The following is a 21,116-nucleotide window of genomic DNA, read 5'->3' as shown; positions in this document are numbered from 1 at the left end:
AGGTGTTGGGGGGGTGGGGGGGGGAGTGGAATTGGAGTGGAGCGGTACAGGCCTTGGGAACACCACAGATTACAAATATGGTGGCTCACCCATTAAGAAAAGAGGAATTCTGGACAATTACTGGCTATAAGCCTGTCATGTTGACGTTCTAGTTGTGGGACGGGGGGAGGCGGGAGGCAAGTGATGTTGGGAGGTAGGTTAAGGCAGAGCTGGAGGAGAAACGAATAAAGAGGACGTTCATGTTTGCAGCTCCGTGTCTGCTCGTTATTTCAGCACTGCGGTGTGCGCGCATGAAAAACCCAGGTCAGCCATCACACTTGCAACGAGGGGGACGCACTGGATGTGCAATGCCCACGGTGACATGGAGCAGAGCGGGTGTTGGAGGAACAGCCGTCGCCCACGTGGAAGTGCGTACTGCGACACAAGCAGATCCCAGGCCGTGCGTGGTGAAATGGTGCCTGCCCATAGAGGAACGCTCGGCTGAGCAAATACACAGCCCGGGCTGCAGCAGTGACAGTCTGCATGTGGTGAGTGGGGGAAAAGGCCATCACAATGGTGCTCCTACCTGTTGGCAGCCATTCAAGGGACAGCCTACCCAGTGCAGGGACCTAGGACACTCACACAGACACGGTGCTCGTGCCTCACAGGCGGCCGTGGGGATCAGTAGGCGCTAGGAAGCAACCACAGGAGGGAGGATGTCTGCCCAGGATGGGGTGAAAGCCCAGGATGGGGGCCAAGACGTATTGAACGAAGGGCCAGCAGCTCCACAAGAGCAGGCCCAATATAGACTGCCGGATTCCTTGACAGCCCAGATGCCAGGGGGTTTTGATGTTGCAGGCACTAGCAACATGGGGCCTAGATGGTCCCGATGGATGAGGGATTTTGAGTTGTACATGGGGGCCACAGGGCCCATCGAGGATGACAGACAAAAATGTCCGCTCAAACTGGCAGTTGGACCGGCTACGCGTGCCATTGATGAAATGCCTGCAACATCTATAGGCTCCTTAGAGGAATTCAACACAGCGCTGTCAGCATATTTCACCCCACACACTAACGTGGACTATGAGCGACACCTGTTTCACAGCACCAAACAAGGTAAGGGTGAGATGATGGACGCCTACGTCATGAAATTAAGAATCAAAATGAAGCAATGCGAATTTGCAAACTACTCTAACACTGAGGCCCTACGATCGCAGATCGCAGGATGTGAATCCCCGACATTTCGAAGGAAGTTGCTACAGAAAGCTTGCACTTTGGAGGAAATACTGACGCTTTCCAGGGCGGAAAGGGCGGTGGACTTGCAGGTTGAAAGCTTTAACACCACTGCCACAGGAGACACGGTACATCGACTGCAGCAGGAGAGAAGGCCAGATGAACCCGACGGTTTCAAATGTGGTTTTGAATATCCCCACGAAGGGTCCTGCCCGGCCAGTGGGCAACGATGTGCCATGTGTGGTGAAGATGGACACTTCAAGGCAGTCTGCCGACTCAATTGGGACACAAGAAGGGATAGAGGGAGGGACGCTCCTCCCAGATACAAACCAAAACCTCTACCTTCGACATCCCAACCATCAGGGGCAACATCACATCCATCAGCGAGACCGATGGACCCCGAACCCAAGGACCGGGGAGTAGAGAAACAGGAGCAAGAGAAGGGAAAGGAGAAAATATGTAACCCAAGTGCGACCAGAGCAACGCTCCCAACGCCATGTGCGATACTTAGTTGAGCAATCTGTCAGAATCCAAAGTTAGCTACTCGAGGAGTGAAAACCGAAAGAAAGCATATGTGTATGCTTTAGGCAACGCAGTGGCCACGGAACACAGTCCCACTCTAATCGTAAAACTGAATGAAAGGCCCACTGAATTTGTTGTTGATACTGGGGCAACAGTGAACGTGATTAGTGAAAAGGTCTTCAAAGAATTACCACAATGTCAGAAATGTATGCATACGGAACCACCACACCCCTCAAGTCTACCGGACAATTTAAGGGTTCATGCAGATCCAATGGACAAGAAAAAGTGTTGATTCAAGTGCTGAAGACTGTCAAAGAAAGCGGCCATTGAAATGCGTCTAATAAACGTGCTCTACAAGATCATGGTCCAGAAATACACAGAGCCGGTGCACATAACGAACCTATACCCCAAATTGTTTGAAAGAATTGGAAAGCTCTGCAACAGACAAAGCTACACATCGATGAATCGGTCTGCCCTGTAGCCCAACAATATAGGGGCATACAAGTGAACATTCAGAAAAAGGTTGAGGACGAACTGCACAAGCTCTTGGAAAAAGACATAGAGCCAGCGACGGGTCCCACCACATGGGTCTCGCCCATTGTCCCTGTGCCAAAGAAGGGTTCTGACGCAATAAGGCTATGCGTGGACATGAGACGGCCAAACCAGGCAATCCGAAGGGAAAGACACATTGCTCGATGTATCACTGATATAATACATCTGTTAAACGGGGCCAAAGTCTTCTCAAAGTTGGACCTGAAAAAGGGCTACCACCAGCTGGTCCGAAGTCCAGAAAGTCGGAATATCACGACATTCGTCACTCACTAAGGATTGTACCAATATAAAAGGTTGAGCTTTGGGGTCTCATCGGTGGCTGAGATATTTCAGGCAGAAGTCCACAACATTATCAAGCACATCCGGAACTGTCTGAACTATAGTGACTACATCTTGGTTTTCTGAACCGATGTAGGAAATCGACAAAACCCTGGGTAAGGTGTGCATGGCCCTTGAAGCCACGATCCTCACCCTCAACAAAGAGAAAAAAAAAAAAGAAAAAAAACACGCTTCTTTGGCCACGTGTTCTCTGAAAACGGCATGACACCTGATCCGGTTAAAGTTGGCGCGCTCAATGAGACACCACCTCGGAACTCAGGTCCTTTTTAGGCCTCACAAGCTACTTTACCAGATACATAAAGGACTTTGCCACCGTCAGTGAGCCCCTCTGACCACTGACCAAACAAAAAGCAGTGTTCAACTGGTCGGAAGGGTGCCAACATGCTTTCGAAGTAATTCGAGAAAGGGTGGCCAGGGCCGAAAATATGTCATACTACAACTCGGACCGGAAGACAGAACTCACTGTAGACGCAAGTCCAGTGGGGCTAGGTGCCATCTTGGGTCAGATCAACAAAAAAGACCCGACACAAACACATTTCGTCGCATACGCCAGTAGGAGCCTCTCTGTCACAGAACAAGCCTACTCTCAGGCAGAGAAGGAAAGTCTCTGAGTGTTTTGGCCATGTGAACACTTTCACCTGTTCCTCTACGGAAAATCGTTCCGAGTAGTGACAGATCATCAAGCACTCTTATTCCTCTACGTTAACCCGCAAGCCAAGATGCCACCACGCATTGCAAGATGGGTGTTACGGCTACAGGACTACGCCTTTGAGATCATACATAGACCTGGAAAGGAGGAAAAACTGGGCAGACTTTCTATCCCGACATCCCCGAGCGGAGTGCACACCTGAACCTTCAGTGGCGGACTGCTACCTGCGATACCTGATCCAACAAGCAGTGCCCAAGGGCATCGAACCATCGTGTCTGGTGCAGGAAGTAGATGCAGATCAGGCCTGCCAAATTGTGTGCGAAGGGCTCCGGGCCCGGCCAAGGAACGAGGCCATCTCGCATCATAGTAGGAACGTCAAGAGGTGGACAGACTTCTCCAAGTGAAAGGAGTTGGCACTCTGAGGCAGTCTCCTGCTAAAAGGTCACAAGGTAGTGATCCCCACCTCTTTGAAAAGAAAAGTGATAGAGTTGGCCCACGAGGAACATCGTGGCATGGTCTCCATGAAGCATATGTTGTGCCAGAAAGTTTGGTTTCCGCAGTTGGACTCCATGGTCGAGGTGCTTCTGAAGCAATGCCCACCTGCTGTCTTCTTACTCCAAATCGCCATCCCGAGCCACTGAGAATGTCCGAGCTCCCCAGAGGTGTATGGGAGGCAGTTGCGGCAGACTTCTTTGGGCACATCGAAGGGGGGAGTATGTACTGACTTTTATGGACGAATACTCAAGATATCCCAAGGCCCAAATCCTATCCTCAACAGCCACCCACCATGTCAATCCACTGCTGGACCGCATCTTCACGGCCTACGGAGTCCCTCACCAGGTGAAAACGGACAATGGGCCTCTGTTCAGCGGGCATAGCTTTACCAAGTTCAGTGAGTACATGGGGTTCCATCATCACAAGGTTAGCCCATTGTGGCCCCAGGCCAAATGGCATGATTGAAAGGTTCATGGCCAATCTGAAGAGGGCGCTACAGGTGGCGAGACTCACTGGGCAACCCTACAAACAGGTGATACACCAGCTATTGAGAGATTATCGCAGCACACCCCACAGCACCACAGGGAAAACTACAGCAGAGATCATGTTTGGGAGAGACATAAGGACTCGGCTGCCCCAGGCCTATCACCAAGAGGACCGATCGCCAGTGGACACTGAAGTAAGAGAAAGGGATCAGGCTGCGAAAGAGTGCATGCAGGACTATGCAGATAGTCACCGGAAAGCTCTAGACCCCCACCTGGAAGTAGGGGATGTGGTTGCAGTAAAACAACCCCAGACTTATAAGCACACAGCCACATTCCAAGAAGAACCACTCATCATAACCAAGACAAAGGGCTCCATGATCACAGCCCAAGGAGACCGAGGTCTGACCACACGCAACTCGTCACACTTCAAGAAGGTCCCCCTTTCAGGATCACACCGTCACTGTGGAAGGGTGGAGATACCCATCGACTAAGTGTCTGATGACCCATATCAAGGGGATGACAAAGACTCAGAGGTGTCAGGCCTGGAGGATGTCGGTAGAAGATCTCAAACAAGTGAACTTGCTGAACACTTGAGCTCTCACCCTCAGAGAGCCAGGAATACGTTTTGCTACCTCATAGAGCGAATGGCCTAGTGAACAATGTTCCTGTATATTCTTATCCATGTTGGGTAACTGTTTAAATTGGTGGGGGCATGTCATGTTGACGTTCTAGTTGTGGGACAGGGGAAGGCAGGAGGCCGGGTGGGAAGTGACGTTGGGAGGCGGTGTTAACGAAGAGCTGGAGGAGAAACGAATAAAGCGGACGTTAATGTTTGCAGCTCCGTGTCTGCTCGTTATTTCAGCGCTGTGGTGTGCGCACACGAAATACCCAGTTCGGGGGAAAGTACAAAGCCCCTCATAAATCCTTCGTCCTGATTGAAGTAGCCACCATGAGCGTTCTTTAAAGGGTGCTAGAAAGAGCAGGCCTAACTGAATTAACAGGGAGCGCTACCGAAAAGAGAATACAGTAAAAGGGCACAATACTATTAGAAGGATAAAATATCAAGGGTACACTTGGAAACAAACAGAGGGGATACAGAGGGCTACTAGAGGCAGGGAAAACATGTTAGGTAGGGTAAAGGTTTTGTGTTCCCTGGGCTAAAAGAGTGACATTTTTCTACATTATTCCCCCCTCAGTAGAGAACAACCATTTACTACTTAGGTGCCAAAATCATTGGTATATTTTTAACTTTAACTAATCCCATTCTGAAATATAACGCATGGCCATTGTATGAAGGTTAAAGCTGCAGCTAGTTCAATAGATTTTATTTTAAATACGGATTTTAAAACCCACATTGTGGTGTCCTCTATGTGGTCGTGTTCTGATGAATGCTAGAATGCATTTTTCTTTGGTTTTATCATTATGCACCAAAGAGGAGGCATTGTGTAATTTAGGTTTACATGGCCAGATGCAAGTGCTTGATGGGAACCAAGCAATAGCTAGGTCACTGCTTTGGAGTAGGTGTACTTGCTCCTACAGAGTGTCAGGTTTGTGCCATGCTACAAAGATATATTTTTTTAACAGTCTGACCAGGGCCTGGCAGTCAAAATATATTTTGAAAATGGAAAAAGGGTGCATAGTCTAGGCAAAAGCCAGGATTAGTTGTATGATTTAGCAGGTACGTCAACCACATTTCTCAATGAGACTTGCCAAAAACACAAATCACATGGATATAGGTCATTCTGTGATCCAACAAGCACGGCTATAACAGGGAATGTGGTCAATTCATAGTGAATACTTATGTTTTAACCCTTTATCTAGTTCTGGTCACTCCCTTACTATTCCACTCGCCTCACCCCATTTCACTTTCATTTCTCCATGGCACCTTCAAGTGATCCAAGACAGCACAACAAGCCCCACAAAACATCAATCAATAGAGGACATAAATAAACATACACATTGTTATGTAGCCGAAAATGTCTGAACAGAATTTGAAAACGGGTAATATGATTTTTGTATTGTGCTGTGGTTTAAAGCAACCCTTAGACAAAGTTATTACAATACAATTTATGTATCCAATATAAAAAAAGGTTTGTTACAAGCATTGCACAAAACAGCAGCATCCATGATTAACAAAACAAATTACACACAACAGTTGATATCCACAAAATAGCATAGCAAAATAGTAATATAATTATTTTTATATAATTTTATTAAGTATAAAAATACTTGCACAACTTAATTAAATGAATCATTAAAGAAGTCTGTTGACCATAAAAGAGGTAAACCCAAAAGGCTTCCGTGCCAATCACATCAGGATTATGCACATAACGTGTAAACGTGTTACTCCGCTTCTGGTGTAAACATGGACAATGTATTATAAGAGGTTTTAAGGTTTTCAAAACCTCAATGAAGTTTGAAGCAATGGCAGCTTGAGAGCTCTGCTCCTGCTGAAACAACCTTGCTAATATAATTATGGCAGACAGTTGAAATGGTGGAAGAGCCCTCCCTCCAGGAAATCAAGAGTAGGGAGTGAAGATGAAGATGAGCCTGCAGACACTCTAAATGGAGATTCCCAGCCCTCAAAAAGAGTCAGATAAAATGAAAAGTGCCTGGTTGGAGCACTGCCTGAAGGGCAATCTGCCAAGGACTACCTAAATGAAATCCTGGATGGAGTTGTGCTGTCTATTGGGAAGATTAAACAGACTGTTAGAAATGAAAAAGGACCAATCTATGGTCAAGAAGTGCACTGAAGAACTGGAAACCAGGGTCTCTGGATTGGAGGATAGACTGCTTACCTTGGAGACCAGAGCGTCAGCCACGTCAGTGCTTTTTGAGACCGCTAACAAGAGGATCTCTGAACAAGAAAATTATAGTAGAAGATCCAATTGGAGGATTATTGGTTTCCCAGAAGGTGTGGAGAATGGTCGTCCTACAGACTTTATACAAAAAGGTACTGCTCACGCTGTTAGTCATGTCCCCAGGGAAAATACTGGAAATTGAACGTCCACACCGTACCCTTGCCCCCAAGCCTGGAGCTGGCCAACCCCCACGTGCCTTCCTGGTGAAATTCTGGAGATACCCTGTGAAAGAAATGCTGTTGAGAAGAACCAGAGAAATGGGTGTGCTTAAATGGGGTGAAAAGTGTATCATTATGCTTTTTAATGACTTCCCTAAGGAGATTGTAGCGCAAAGAAAACTATTTACAGAGTCCAAAAAGCTTGCCAGGGATAAAAAAAAAGTGCCCTATTATATGGTTTGCCCAGCTGTGTTAAGAATCACTGTGGATGGACGGAGTTGTACAATCTTTCACAGACCACCTGAAAACACGCTTTCCTAAAGGATCTACACCCCCACCCATGGTGAATCGTCAAGCTCTCGTTACAGAAAACATTAAGAAAAGTGTTTGTAAAGTTTTCTGTGCTGGTTTGACTACAAAGATATAGTTCCAGTTTTCGCTTTATTTTTATCTTTTAAAAAGGGAAAATGAAGGTAATAACTTTTGAAAGAAAACCTGCCATTACAAACTGTATATTCTAATGTATCTATGCTCCCGAGCGCGGACGTTTTATAGGGTTCTTTACTTTAATGAATTTCACATGATAAAGGCGAAACATTCTCAAACTCATTTCATTCAGGCAGCGCGCTGCAGTTATCTGCGCTTGGAGGGAATCACGAAAGAATGGAATGCCGTGTTTTGGGACATTATTATTGTGCTCCGTACCATTTGATGTGAAGCCACCTTCAGAGTTCGAAAGAACGGCTGGGTGAACAGTGAGTGCCTCGTGACTAGGCCACCACGTAGGAGATACTTTGAATACGATTGCGCAAAAAACTGTGCCATATATGTGTTTTCCACCCTTAGCCCAGCTACCTCCTGCCCTCTGTCTCTGCTGCCCCAGGCTGGGGGGCCTTCCTGCACCAGCAGTCACACAGAGTTTTCACTTATGTTTTCATGAAAAGCAGGCCTGAGGTTGACTGGAACGCAGGCCCATTTCTGGGATATTAGTGAAGTCGCTGTGAGGGAGGGGGATCTGGGCAGAGGACTCCTGCTGGGGGTGTGAGGCAGAACATGCACATCCTTTGTCTTTCGTGGTGTGCAAAAGTGTTTGAGTTGGAAAAGGGGGGGGATGCAGTGTTTCTGAATGCCCTACGTGGTAGGTTGGGAAAAGGTGTTGAAAGAATTGGGATAACGCATCTCACACATCTGTGTCCCACTTCCACTCCCCGAGGACACCCCCATCCAGGTGACCCTCACTCACTGGTCCACCCCAGGAACTGGATCCAATGGTGATGGCCGTGTCCTGGCCACCTGCATGACAGATCCCCGGGGACTAGTTCGGGAGACACCTTCAGGTGTCTCAGTATGGAGGAATCCGTGGGGCTGTGACCCTCAGCGGGGTGATCTTCTGCGACAGGCACCACGTAGAGAAACGCATCCACTTGTGACTGAAGGACTTCAGAGTCGACAAAGCTCTGGCCTTGGCAAGGACCTCCCTGCAGTCCGCTGGCAACTCGTATTCTCCAAACTATAGGGCTGCAGGAGCAAAGCCCTCAGGTTCAGCGATCCTGGTCATGGTGCACGATTGCGCCGCCGTCTCTGGTGAGAAGATCCGGGACTACTGGCAGTTTGACTGGAGGCGATGCCGACAGCTTGAGAAGGTCCTGGTAGCAATTCTGCCTCGGCCACACCAGGCAATGTGCATCATCCTGCATCGTCACTGTTTGATTGTGTTGATTACTCGTAGCAGGAGACACAAAGACGGGAACGCGTACAGAAACAGCCCTTCCCACGGGAAGGAGAACGCAGCCCCCGAGACGACTCGGTTGGTGGAATCAGCTGGCAAACATCTGGCATTTGGAGATTGCTGCCGTTGCAAACAGATCAATCTGGGGCCTGCCCCACTGGTATTGTACAATTTTACCTAACCCCAAAGGTTCGACTCCCAAAAGTTCAACCCCCAATTTCCTATATATAAAGTATACAAAATATTTGTATGGGTAAGGTGGGAGGGCTGTGGGGGGTCTCCCCCCACATATATATTTGCGGGAAATAAAAAAATGCATTTTATTTGTTGAACTTTTGGGAAGTCGAACCTTTGGGTTTAGTAAAATCACTTAGAACCGCCCCACTTGATGAAGATGCAGTCCACCTGGTCCTGCCAACGTTCCCATTCGTGGCAGGAGCGCAACGGCCTGCTGAGGAATTCTGCAATGGTTGGGTTATGTTATGGATATTTAAAAAGCGCACATTCGCCTGAAGGCATCATGGCGCTACATAGTGTTCTTGACTCCAGGATATTGATGTGAAGATCCTTCTCCTCCGTCAGCCACAGGCCTCTGGCATGCAGACGTCCGGTGTGGGCTCCCCAGCGTTCCAGGGAAGTGTCCATGGTGACCGTTTCCTGGTTTGGGGTTGGGGGCTTTGAAATCATGTGCCCGCCCGGGCGACGGAGTAAATGCCCCACCACCTTATCGCCCGACGGAACTCCTCGTCGAGCGGGATCTCCTCAAGAGGTTGCATCCGTAAACTGCAGAGATGGATAAGGAAGATGCAAGACGACATCATGCCGAGAAGCGACTTGATGGTCCACACCATGGCGGTCTTCAGCGACAACAGCTATTGCACTTTCCCCAGAATGGCTGCTACTCTCTCCTCCGAGGGCGACGCTAGGCAGGAGACCGTATTGAGTCTGGCTCCTAGGAACAGCGCGTTCTGCAATGGTGTCAAGCAGGACTTCGGATAATTGATGGGAGTACCCCTGATCCGTCAGCAGCTGGACAGACGTCTGTGTTTTGACGACTAATTCTTGCGAACTAGCCCGAATGAGCTAGTCGTCGAGGTATGGGTACACGTGTATCCTCCGTAGACGCAGATGGGCCGCCACCGGTGCCAGCCACTTTGTGAACACCCTGGGGGCTGACTTCAGGCTGAAGGGGAGGGCCTTGAACTGGTAGTGCCGTCCCTGCACTATGAAGAGTAGGAACTTTTGGTGCTTCTTGTGAATGGGGACATGGAATTAGGCGTCCTCCAGGTCCAGCGACGTCAAGAAGTCTACTATTTCCAGTTGGCCGAGCACATGCTGCAACAGGACCATCCTGAATCTTTGGGACTTGAGGTACTTGTTGAGACGTTGCAAGAATGGGCCACCAGCCCCCGGTTTTCTTTTTGAAGTATCTGGAATAGACTCCAGAGCACCAGAGTCGTCATGGAAACAGCTCCATCGCCCCTTTTCACAGCATGGCCCGTACCTCCTCCAAGAGTTGAGGGATGTGCTGCTCCTGCCGGGCCACCGGAGGGATCCGCGGACACCTGTGCTAAAACTTCAGGGTATGTCAGTGGGCGAGAGCGTCCAGCACCCATCTGTCAGTGGAGATCTTCTCCCACTCACTGCCGAATCCCGTCAGCCGGCCTCTCACCAGGGTGCACGCCCACACGTCCTGGCCATTTCAATCTTACTTTGGCGCCGGCGTCCTGCCTTGAGGGCAACAACAGTGCTGACCACCTCCACCGTAGACCTGGGAACGGCCTCTGTAGGCCTTCAGGGTCGTGGACCTGGAGGACAGGTGGTACGACTAGGAGAAACTTTTTGTCGATCTGCTCGACTTCCCTCTGGAAGAGCGAAAGGAAGAGCTGTGTGGCTGGAGCGTGCTGACCACCGGCACGGGCTGTCTCTGTATCCACCTTGATGGCCTGCAGGGACTCGTCGACGATCTTCTCAAAAATGTTATCTCGGTCGAACGGCATGTCCAGTGCCCTCGCCTGGACCTCCTGGCAGAAATTTGTGGCCGTCAGCCAGCCTTGATGATGGAGGCAGACACCGTTCCCCCATCTGCCTGAACCCTCCGTCGGTGATGTCCAGTGCCAGCGTGATGGCATGGTCCGAAGTCACATCTACCTCCTGGAAGAGGGCGATCGCCTCCACCCTCTTGTCATCGGGGAGGAACTCCAGAATCGGCCCCAGCTTGTACCACAGATCCCAATTATACCTGGCCAGGATCACCAGTGAGTTGGCCGCATCATGTTCCGATCATGCCAGCTCATGGCATCATGCGTTGGCCGCATTGATGGTGGGCGCTGCGGTGTAAATAATCTTCCTTCCTATGGCGTCCTTCCCCTCGCTGTCCGGATGGACTGAGGATGACAAGGAAATGTTCGGCAATGTTTTCCTCGTGAACCAAAACCACAGAGTCCGTCGATTGTTACGACCGTAGGCACCTGGGTGCGGACTCCGGCACCCAGTACTTTTTCTCCAGCCTATCCCGTTTGCCCGGTGCCGTGCAAGGGTTCCTCCAACACGTCATCTAGAAGGTCTTCCTTTTGGCCTCGCGCCTCTGGTACAGGAAACCCTCTTTCTTGGTCTCCTCAGCGTAAGCTGGAAAAGCTTGGAAGCTTTGGCAACTATGGAATGGAACGGCCCCACCTCATCCGGTGGGGACGCCCTCGGCTGCGGAGATCCGCCCACTGACGTAGTAGTAGTCGTCGCCATGGCCTTTTCCGTCCCAGTGTCCGTATTCACCGGTGGGGAGGGAGCCCAACGCGGATATGGAGGCTGAAACAGGGGCATCGGATGACGCTTCCTCTTCTTAGCCCAAGGCTGAACAGGAGACCCAGGAAACAGGCCCTGCAGCATCCTCTTCTGGATTTCCGACACCAAAGTGTTTAGGGTCGATATGATGTCCAGAGATATATCCCTCGGCTGAGCTGGCATGATCGGAACACTAGGCCCTGCGCCGTTGTCATCCTCCATGTTCTCGTGGACCGTGTGTAGGGACTCCAGGTCCTCGTCGTCTGTGGACGAAACTTCAATGGCCTGAGCACAGCCTGAGACTACCTCGCACCCCCCACCGCCTTTTGCACCCTGACGGGTCAGAGCCGGGCTCAGAGACTGCATCCTCTTCTCCGGCATGCCAGCAGGCTTCGCCGCAGTCACTGTGGAGGCAGGGTAGTTGGGCACTGTGAGGGTTACCGTCACAGGGTCAGCCCCTTTCACTTTCGTTAGAGCAGCCGCCACCAGCTCAATCGTCGACAAAGACTTCTCCTGACCCGCCTGGGCTTTCTTGGGCAGGTCAGCCGTTTTTTCCTTCGTCCTTGGCTTCTCCCGCAGCTTAGCCGGGTTGGACGATTTCCTTTTCGAGGAGGAGCTCGATCGCTGGCTGGTGATGGAGGCGGATGGCGATGTCGATCGCGCCCCGTCCATCACGGGACCCGCTTGTGCAGCGACCCAGATGGAACCGGACTTGCGGTGCTTGGCCTTGTCTTGGTCCCCCCACAGATGGGGCGCCCTCAAAGGACTTAGAAGCCCGCTCCTCAGACCGGCTGGTCCTGGGTGAGTAATGACCCTGCTCGGGGCACAGGGCAGAGGCCTTGGTGTTTACCCACACCGCCAATCTACTGTGTCGATCCTTCATCGTTTCTTGGAAAAGCCGAGGCAGATCTCACACACTCCTTCCTAGTGGTCGGGTGAAGACCGTGGAGGCATTGGTCCTCTACAAAAACGTTCCGAAGCCCACATCTGGTGCAGGGCCTGAAAAGGGATTATCCTCCCTTCTCCTCCGCCATGGCCAGAGGTGCGGAGTAGGCCTGATGGCCTTCTGGAAACTTCAAAGAAACATAGACAATCCTCACCCTTGAGGTGGCGCTGAAACTCCGCAACAAACGGATCCCAGCTGTCAGCAGATGGAAAGAAGAGCACACAGGCTCTTTTTTGACAAAAATAGAAACTTTTTCCGTCTAAAAATGAAAAAGTAGAAGTAGCACATGGAACAAGACTCCCAACACTTAAACGTGCGGTAAAAGTCTGAAGATGTCTGCCGGAGGAGGGGCTTTGGGAGAGGACAGTCATTGGCTGGGGTCAGTATGACCCAGAGGACAGTTATTTGTTTAGAGGAGAAATACAGTTTGTAAGTGAAAGTGAAACTGTTTTTCTTTTACTCGAGGATTCCCAGCCTGACGACGGGAAATATTCATGAGCATGTGAATCCATGCCAGACCCCATGCTGGAGAACCATAGAAATACCAGGGCTCGTCCGTCTCCACAAAGGCCTATTGTATTAATTGAAAGGAGTGAAACCCTCCTTAATGCAGTCATGAACTCTCTTGCGGGCCATGTTGGTTTAATGCAGTCAAAATCTATATATTATGTTATATGGGGGCGGAGGGTATCGCAGGGTCAGGATTGTTCGAGTGTTGTGTGCCAGCGCTGCCATTACATGTTTACCAAATTAACTTCACTTAAATTGGAGTCCTGAATTTGATTTCCTCGATAACAGAACTTGTATGTTTTTACATATTCATGAGGCAGTAAACCTATTTGAATGCAAGATGAAAAACAATACAAATCTCACCACATCAGGAACATGTTGAGGGTTCATCTTATTCACAAACTCATCATTCAGGTTGCAGTTGGCCAAATCAAATCTAATAAGAAAGGTATAGAGTACATGTCAGTTCAGCTTTCACCTCAATCTGAATTGTCAGAGAAGAACTGGCATAATCAGAGGCACATAATTTATTTAAGTAGAACTAGAGCAGATGGATCACTAAATAACTGAGTTTTGACTCAGACGAAGGAATGGCAATCGAATTCAAGGATGTAAATCACTCACTATAGGAACGGCCACCCTGACTTCACTGTGGATCAATGACTTCACCCCAAAAAAATAAAGAGACTGATTTTCTAATGGCTTACTGAAACATTTGCTAAAGCAGAAATAACTTGAACATGATTGCTCCCTAATACACAATTTACACATGCAATGGAAATGTACTGTGAGAAACCTGAAGGTGTCTGACCAGCTAGTCCCCGGGGATCTGTCATCCAGGTGGCCAGGACATGGCCATCGCTATTACATCCAGTTCCTGGAGGTGGACCAGTGCGGGAGTATCACCTGGATGAGGGGTTTACGGAGAGTGGAAGTGGGACACCGGAGGGTGAGACGCGGTATCCCCTTCCTTCTAACACCTTTCCCCATCCTACCAGGTAGGATACCTAGGAACTCAACCCCACTCCTCCTTTCCCGACACAAACACTTTCTCACAGACAGTTCACCGTGAGCGACAATGGACTAACACCAGAGCCATATACCCGACATGTCACAACACCATGGTCAGGCAATTACAGATCATTACACACCTACCTGACTTCCATCACACTTCCCCACACGGATAAAAGGAGGAGCACGAAAGCACACACTAAGCGAGGCAAAACACACAAGGAAACAGCAGTTCCAAAATGGCAGTTTAATACAAAAAGAAAGACGGCAAGACCAGAGTGGGTTCCAAGGAGCGAAGTACCCTTGACCTGTAAAGACTGTTACTTTCGTGAGCCTTGGAAAGTAAGAAACTGAAGACCAGGAACTAAGGCTGATCAAACCTGCACACTGTGTCAGGGGTATTCGGGGCTCTCCCGCGTCGATAACCAAGACGGGGAGGAGCGTACTGTCCTTGGCTCCTACAACAAAGCGGCATCAGAAAAGACGGCACAGCCGGAGAGACGGATACCAAACCAGCTTGTGTTTTGAAACAAGGTTGCAAGCGGCAACATTGTATAAAGGGAACAGTGTGTGAGGTGTTTGTGATGAGCGACGCAAATACAATTGGAAGCCAAAGGAAGTAGTTGAACTTTATAATTGAACTTTGGGAGGCAAAGAAAAGATAACATATACACAGTGGTCCGGCACCACATGGGTGCTCATTCGAAGGTCTCGGTTAGGTATCCAACTGATGCCGAGTGTGAAAGAAATATTAAAATCAAAGTGGTCATGGAACAGGTCATGCTAAACCCTGTACACATTTGAAAGTCTTTGATAGTTTAATGTACATCACAATTGGTCCGAGCCCAGCTGAGTGAGACTAATTTAACGAAAGAAAGGGATCTGAGCACAGCAGAATGGGATTCAATAGGTTAATCATTTCCCCAACCTCTTGTTAAGAATAATGCTCCAATGTTGTTAAATCCACTAAACCACCTCTGGGATTATTCGGATGTGGTCTAGTTCGTCTGCGCGTGGCTGGTTTAGCAGTCACCTCTTTCCCGTGAGGCTCTGGTGTAGACACTACCTCCCTATCCGAACCACTCTCTGAACTAGTACTGTCGAACACATCTCCGTCCCATTGGTCGGGGTCCCAATAGGCAATCACTGTTGTCACCTTGCGGGTATTGACTCACCCTCTTCTTTTTTTATATTTGTTTCGGGCAACTCTCACAGCAACTCGCTTGGCTACTGCTTGATATTTAATCGACCTTATGATACAATTTCATCTGGAGCTGCTGCATTAATGCAATATATGTTTCAGCAGCCAGCTCCTTTTCCAATTTCAGGACACTCGCCTGTAATTCTACATTCTGCTGATGCACCTTTCTGAATGCAGGGAACAAAATCCAACCTCGCCTGCCCAAAGCTGAGCACTCCTTTCCCTTTTCTACGAGTACCTGTTGCACGCACGGCGCTACCTCGGCTGGACTCGCCTCTATTATACCCATATCCCAGTTCTCACTTAAACCTGCACCACACACCCAAGTCTGTGCCAGTTCATTATACGGACTCTTTGTACACCCTAGTATCGTCACTTCAGGACAATCTCCGCCTGCGGAGCTTCCTTTATTCCTAAATAGGGAACTGATAGTGTCAATAAATGTTTTGCTTCCCTATCAACAATACCTCACACACACGTGCACACGTCACAAACGTAAAGAAATTGCCTTCCTGTGTCCAAGCTTCAGATCCGTTTGGTCTCTGGTTTCGATTTCAGCACAAAGACCCTGCTCACAGCACCATTATGTTTTGCTTTTAGGACACATGTAATAACCTCAGAACTACTCACCCTATTACACGGGCCAAAAGTTCTTAGACTCTGGAAGGCAATTATACACACCTACACCAATGATTGGAATATAACTAAACCTTTATTCACAAACATTGATAAGCACACAGATAATTATTGGAATACATGCAATTGATTATATATAGCCACACAAATAAGAATGAAACGTTACAAAAGGGTCTACATCACCGTTAGTGCAGTTGTAGGAGAAAACTGTCTCAGCTGCAACAACACTACCCAGTCCTGAGGCAGGTAGGCAGAGATCACACGTACCAACAGGGTCTGAAGTGGAGCGTCCTCCCTTTCAGCAAGACTATCACCCGGAGTTCCAATTCTCTGTCTTGTCATCAGGATATCTCTCTTCTTATGGGGAAAAAATCCCATAGGTTGCAAACTGTTCCCGGCCAAAGGACAGACAGCAAGCATGGGAGGCAAGGAGGGGAAAAATCCAGACAGTAGTGGAAAAACCCAGCTTGCCTTCCGCACGCTCTTTCCCAGCACCCCTTATCAATGCACCTGCACATCTCTGACTCCCTTCTCGGCTCGTCCTTGAGAGAACACCACAACAACTATCCTTCATAGTGATCTCCTCAGTTTCATAGTATAATATTGCAATCGTTGCAGAATTCATGTCAGCCTTCTAACTGAGATTACAGAAACTTGACTTTCATTGCGGTTTGGAAGTAAATGTCCAAAAAATCCATGTAACGGTGCCATGTTTTAGCTCATTTTCACACACACATTACAAGAACCAGACCCTCCTCTCGCGAGAGAAGGTCTTCTCTTTGTAGAAGACGCTTGTGGTGGCCCAATCCAGGCCAATTAGGATCATGCGTTTCCCAAAGTGTCTCAACCGGAATGACGGGGACTGGAGGAAATTCGTACAGGAGTGGAAACTCAAGTCCACTATGAACGTGTCTCCTAGAGATCCTCTTGGGGGGAAATTCCCTGGAACAGAACAGTTCGAACTTCCAATTGACACTGGTTGCGAACAGATCCATTTGAGAGGTTCCCCAAAGGGTGAAGATCTCTTGAAGGACTTCCTGGGCTAGTTCCCACTCGTGGGAGACTGTGCTCTGCCTGCTCAGAGCATCCACAGCCGTGTTCTCTTCTCCGGCTAGGTGAACTGCAGATCGAGAGATTCCTTCTTGAATTCCACAGTACCAGAGCTGGATTGCTTCTCTGCATAGTGGTAATGACCCTACACCTCTCTTGTTGAGGTAGTACATGGCCACTGTGTTGTCCATCGACATTCTTTCCCTGTACAGAGGGCAGAAAGGCCTTCAGCGCTAGTCTGATTGCCCTCAGCTCCAAAAGATTGATATGTAGTTTGGACTGCGATGGAGACCAACGACTGCTGTCTGATCGTTCGTGTGGGCTCCCCACACCGTGAGTGAGCCGTCCGTCACTACTGTTATCTCCGCCCTTGGTTGTCAAAAAGGTTCTCCCTTCAGAATGTTGTCCTTGCAGGTCCACCACAGGAGATCCAGTGCGACCCTGCTTGGAACCTGAAGAAGATCTGACATGTTTCCTGAGAACTGGGATCATTGTGTTCTGAGGGCCCATTGAAGGGATCTCATTCTCAGGCGGGCCTCTGGCACCAGATAAATGCAGGATGCCATGAGGCAGAGCAACCTCAGAAAATCGAAGGCCGGGAGATGCTGGCCACTCTTAAAACTTGGCCATCTGCAGAATGTCTAGAGCCCTCACCTCGGGTGGCAAGCTCTTTCCCAAGCATGTATCCAGTACAGCCCCGATGACTAGGAGCTTTAGAGAAGGTGTCATATGGGACTTCTTCTAATTGAGAGAGAAGACCAGTCTGTGAAGAGAGTGCCAGGTCACACAGATGATGCAGGGCTTGTTCAGGAGAACACGCCCTGGTCAGCCAATCGTCCAGGTAGGGGTAGACTTGAATCCCCCCTCTCTCCTGAGACTCGCTGCCGCCACCGCCATCAGTTTGGTGAAAAACCTTGGGGCGGAGGTTAGCCTGAATGGCAGAACTCAAAACTGATCATGAGAACCGCCAACGGCGAACCTCAGGTATTTTCTGTGCTTTAGATGGATTGGCACCTGAAAATATGCATCCTGGAGGTTCAATGACGCCATCCAATCCTGGAGTTGGAGGTGCTGAAGGATCTGAGAGAGTGTGACCATCTTGAACTTGTCCTTCCTGAGGAACTTGTTCAAATATCTCAAGTCCAAGATGGGTCTCAGTCCTGCGTCCTTCTTGGATATTAGGAAATATGGAGAATGTCATCCCTTGTTCCTCTCCGCTACAGATACTGGTTCTATAGCTCCTTTCTCTAGCACGGTTAAAATTTCCTGCACAAGGAGCGGATCAGGAATCCTCAAAGAGTGGCTCCCCGGTGGATTGTTCCGAGGTCTCAGAATGAAAGGAAGGCAGTAACCGTGGGCTATGGTTTCCAATGCCCAAGCATCCAAAGTAATGTCTCGCCATTCTTCTAGATGCTGAGACAGTCTGCCTCCCACTGGTGATTTGTGACTCAAGACTTCAGAGAGGTTTTGAGGCGGCAGATACAGTGGCTGAAGGCAAGGATGCCCCTGCTTGAGCAGGCTTCGCGCCTCTCCCTCGTCCACCACGAGGGACTATCCTTTAGCCTCTTTGACCAGCCATTCCTCTCGTTCTTCCAACTGAGGAGTAGTAGCAAAAAGATCTACCCCTCCAAGGCTGTCCACCAGGACGAAAGGGCCGAGGATGCCTAATAGCAGCACCTAAAGAGCTGGCTGCCACCTTTGAGGTCTGCAACTTCAAAACTTTCGACAGCCTTGTAGCCAAAAAGATGAGACCAGTCAAAAGGCATGTTGAGGAGTCTGGAATTTCACATCCAGCGCAAAACCAGACTTCCTCAACCACGCAAATTTGCGTATTACGATGCTAGTAGCCATGGCTCTGCTGATGCCGTCAGCAGAATCCACACCCGGCTGAAGAGACTCACATATGGCTTCTTTGCCGTCTCCAACAATAGCCAAGAACTTGCCCCTTTCCTCCCCCTCAGGAATGTGCTCTGCCGCCATGGAAATGCAGTCCCATAGAGTGAATGAGAATTTTGCAAGCAGGTGAAGCTGGATATCGAATATTAAAGATGAGGAATACGTAGGACAACACAATCCATTCGAATTGCATTATTGCTGCACTGGCCCTCCCCCAGTCTCGTATCACTTGATTTGACAGGCAGACAGTCTCACCAGCCAGTCAGTACACCAGAGATTCTGGTATAGCGGACTAACTGTGGTAGAATCAACATTAAATGTTCTCCCCTGTTGCTCCCAGTCACTGAAGTTGCTTGGGCCATCCAGAGTACTGCCCCATACTCTGCTATGTCCTGTTATGCTACAATATTGAGTCTTTCATTGCACACCACACCATCTGCCATTTTCACACTTTCTAGGACCTTCACGACTTGCAAGAAGTGGGTGTTATCAGACTTAACAGAGAGAGCCAACTGCTTTTAACATTGAACATGCAAAATTCTTTCTTTTTTTTAAACTGTGGGCCCATTACAGTTGCAGGAAACTCTAATCTATTAGAACTCTGTCCAGGGTCTGTGGGGCAAAATACATGCAAATCTAATGTGCATAAGGATTGCACCGACAGAAGCCTCTTCACAGAAAATGGGTTGGAGGCAACATGGAAGTGACTTTAGAATAAGTTGCCAGAAGTAAGCCAAGTGGCATATAACTTTGTGGTGCAAAACGGAATTACACTAATAATATATATCAGGCAACGCTATAGTCACCATTAGGCATTTTTTTAAAATTTATAGTAACATGAGATTCACTTCATAGCTTATGTTAATAGATCATGCAGCATGATCTATTAACATAAGCTATGAAGTGAATACCTTATGGAGCTGCAGATGAGACACAGTGTGATTAAATAATTTGCCCAGGATCACACACTTGGGTTAAACGGTCAAGTCGGGATGTGGGCAATTTAAGCAACTGAGCACATCTTCCCAGGTTTAGTTAAACATATTTATTAAGTTTTTGCTTTGCATTCCATGTGCTTAAATAATACTTTTTTTATAACAATGGCTTGGATGCAAACCACATTACATAATGAACTAGCCTTTCATAGTAAACTTAATATACACTGTATACATGGACATAGAATTATGTTGAGCAATAAGAGTATGGCTTTAGTTGTATGGTCCCCATCCTGCATGCAAAGTCGCAATAGCATCATGCAGATTAACGTGAGCCTACCAATTCCCCTTGGGTTTTAAAGCCATAGTCATTATTTCATAAAGCATACAGCATTATGCACCCTTCTCACACTGGCCTGGGTACTGCACTGAAACGCACCCAGAACACTATTCATGGGCACAGGCAGTGAGGAGCTGCTTACAGGCAGCCCTACACCAGAGTGCAGGCTGCTTTGCACAGACACGGGGCAAATAACGAAGTTCTTTGTTCCGTGTCTGTGCAGAGGAGAGAGCTGCAGCGAAAGAAGGATTCATAACCATTCAGCTGCCATTCAATGACTGAATAGTTATGAATTCTTCATTAGCTGCTGCATACGTCAATAAAGCGAAGATTAAATAGCTGAAAATTATCACAAGACAGCAGGAGTGCAGGGAGCTGATGGAACATACATAATTTTTCATGAGCTGCCTGCTGGCTCGCCATCTCATGATAATTGGCGCAAATGTAACCTCCTTATTAAATAGATTATCTCCACTAGAATGTCTGCCGTTGAAGGGCTGCTTCAGACTGCTTTCCACTGAAAGCAAGGGGGCAACCACCATCATGTTGAAATGGGCCCCTACACATGTTCAGCCGGGCCTGGTGCTGAGTGAACATCCGACTGCACATGAGAATTAACGAAATGGATGAGGAACACACCAGAGCGATTCCCAGCCCAAAGCATTTTGGGCAGTGTAGGGTTGCCCATGAGTCACGGGCTTACGGTGGTGTATTCCTCATCCATGTAGTTCTTGTTCCCACAGATTTGGATGCAGTAAGCACTGGGGGCACAGCTTTCCTTTTGTATAGAAGTTTCTCATAGCTCAGC

The 21,116-nt window shown here is 48.6% G+C and overlaps 1 protein-coding gene across 2 annotated transcripts in view; it reads right to left on the bottom strand.

Annotated features, from left to right (window-relative positions):
* Positions 1-21,116, bottom strand: part of NMD3 (NMD3 ribosome export adaptor) — a 379,934-nt gene that overhangs the window by 124,983 nt on the left and 233,835 nt on the right. For both annotated transcript variants that reach the window (XM_069618472.1, XM_069618471.1), the window contains one exon: positions 13,603-13,675. In XM_069618472.1, coding sequence (XP_069474573.1) covers positions 13,603-13,675 — 73 coding nt within the window. The remainder of the gene's footprint in view (positions 1-13,602; positions 13,676-21,116) is intronic.

The sequence above is a fragment of the Ambystoma mexicanum genome, chromosome 10 (assembly GCF_040938575.1).
Source record: "Ambystoma mexicanum isolate Mex_15411 chromosome 10, UKY_AmexF1_1, whole genome shotgun sequence".
NCBI lineage: Eukaryota > Metazoa > Chordata > Amphibia > Caudata > Ambystomatidae > Ambystoma > Ambystoma mexicanum.
This window is presented reverse-complemented; position numbering and strand designations above follow the sequence as displayed.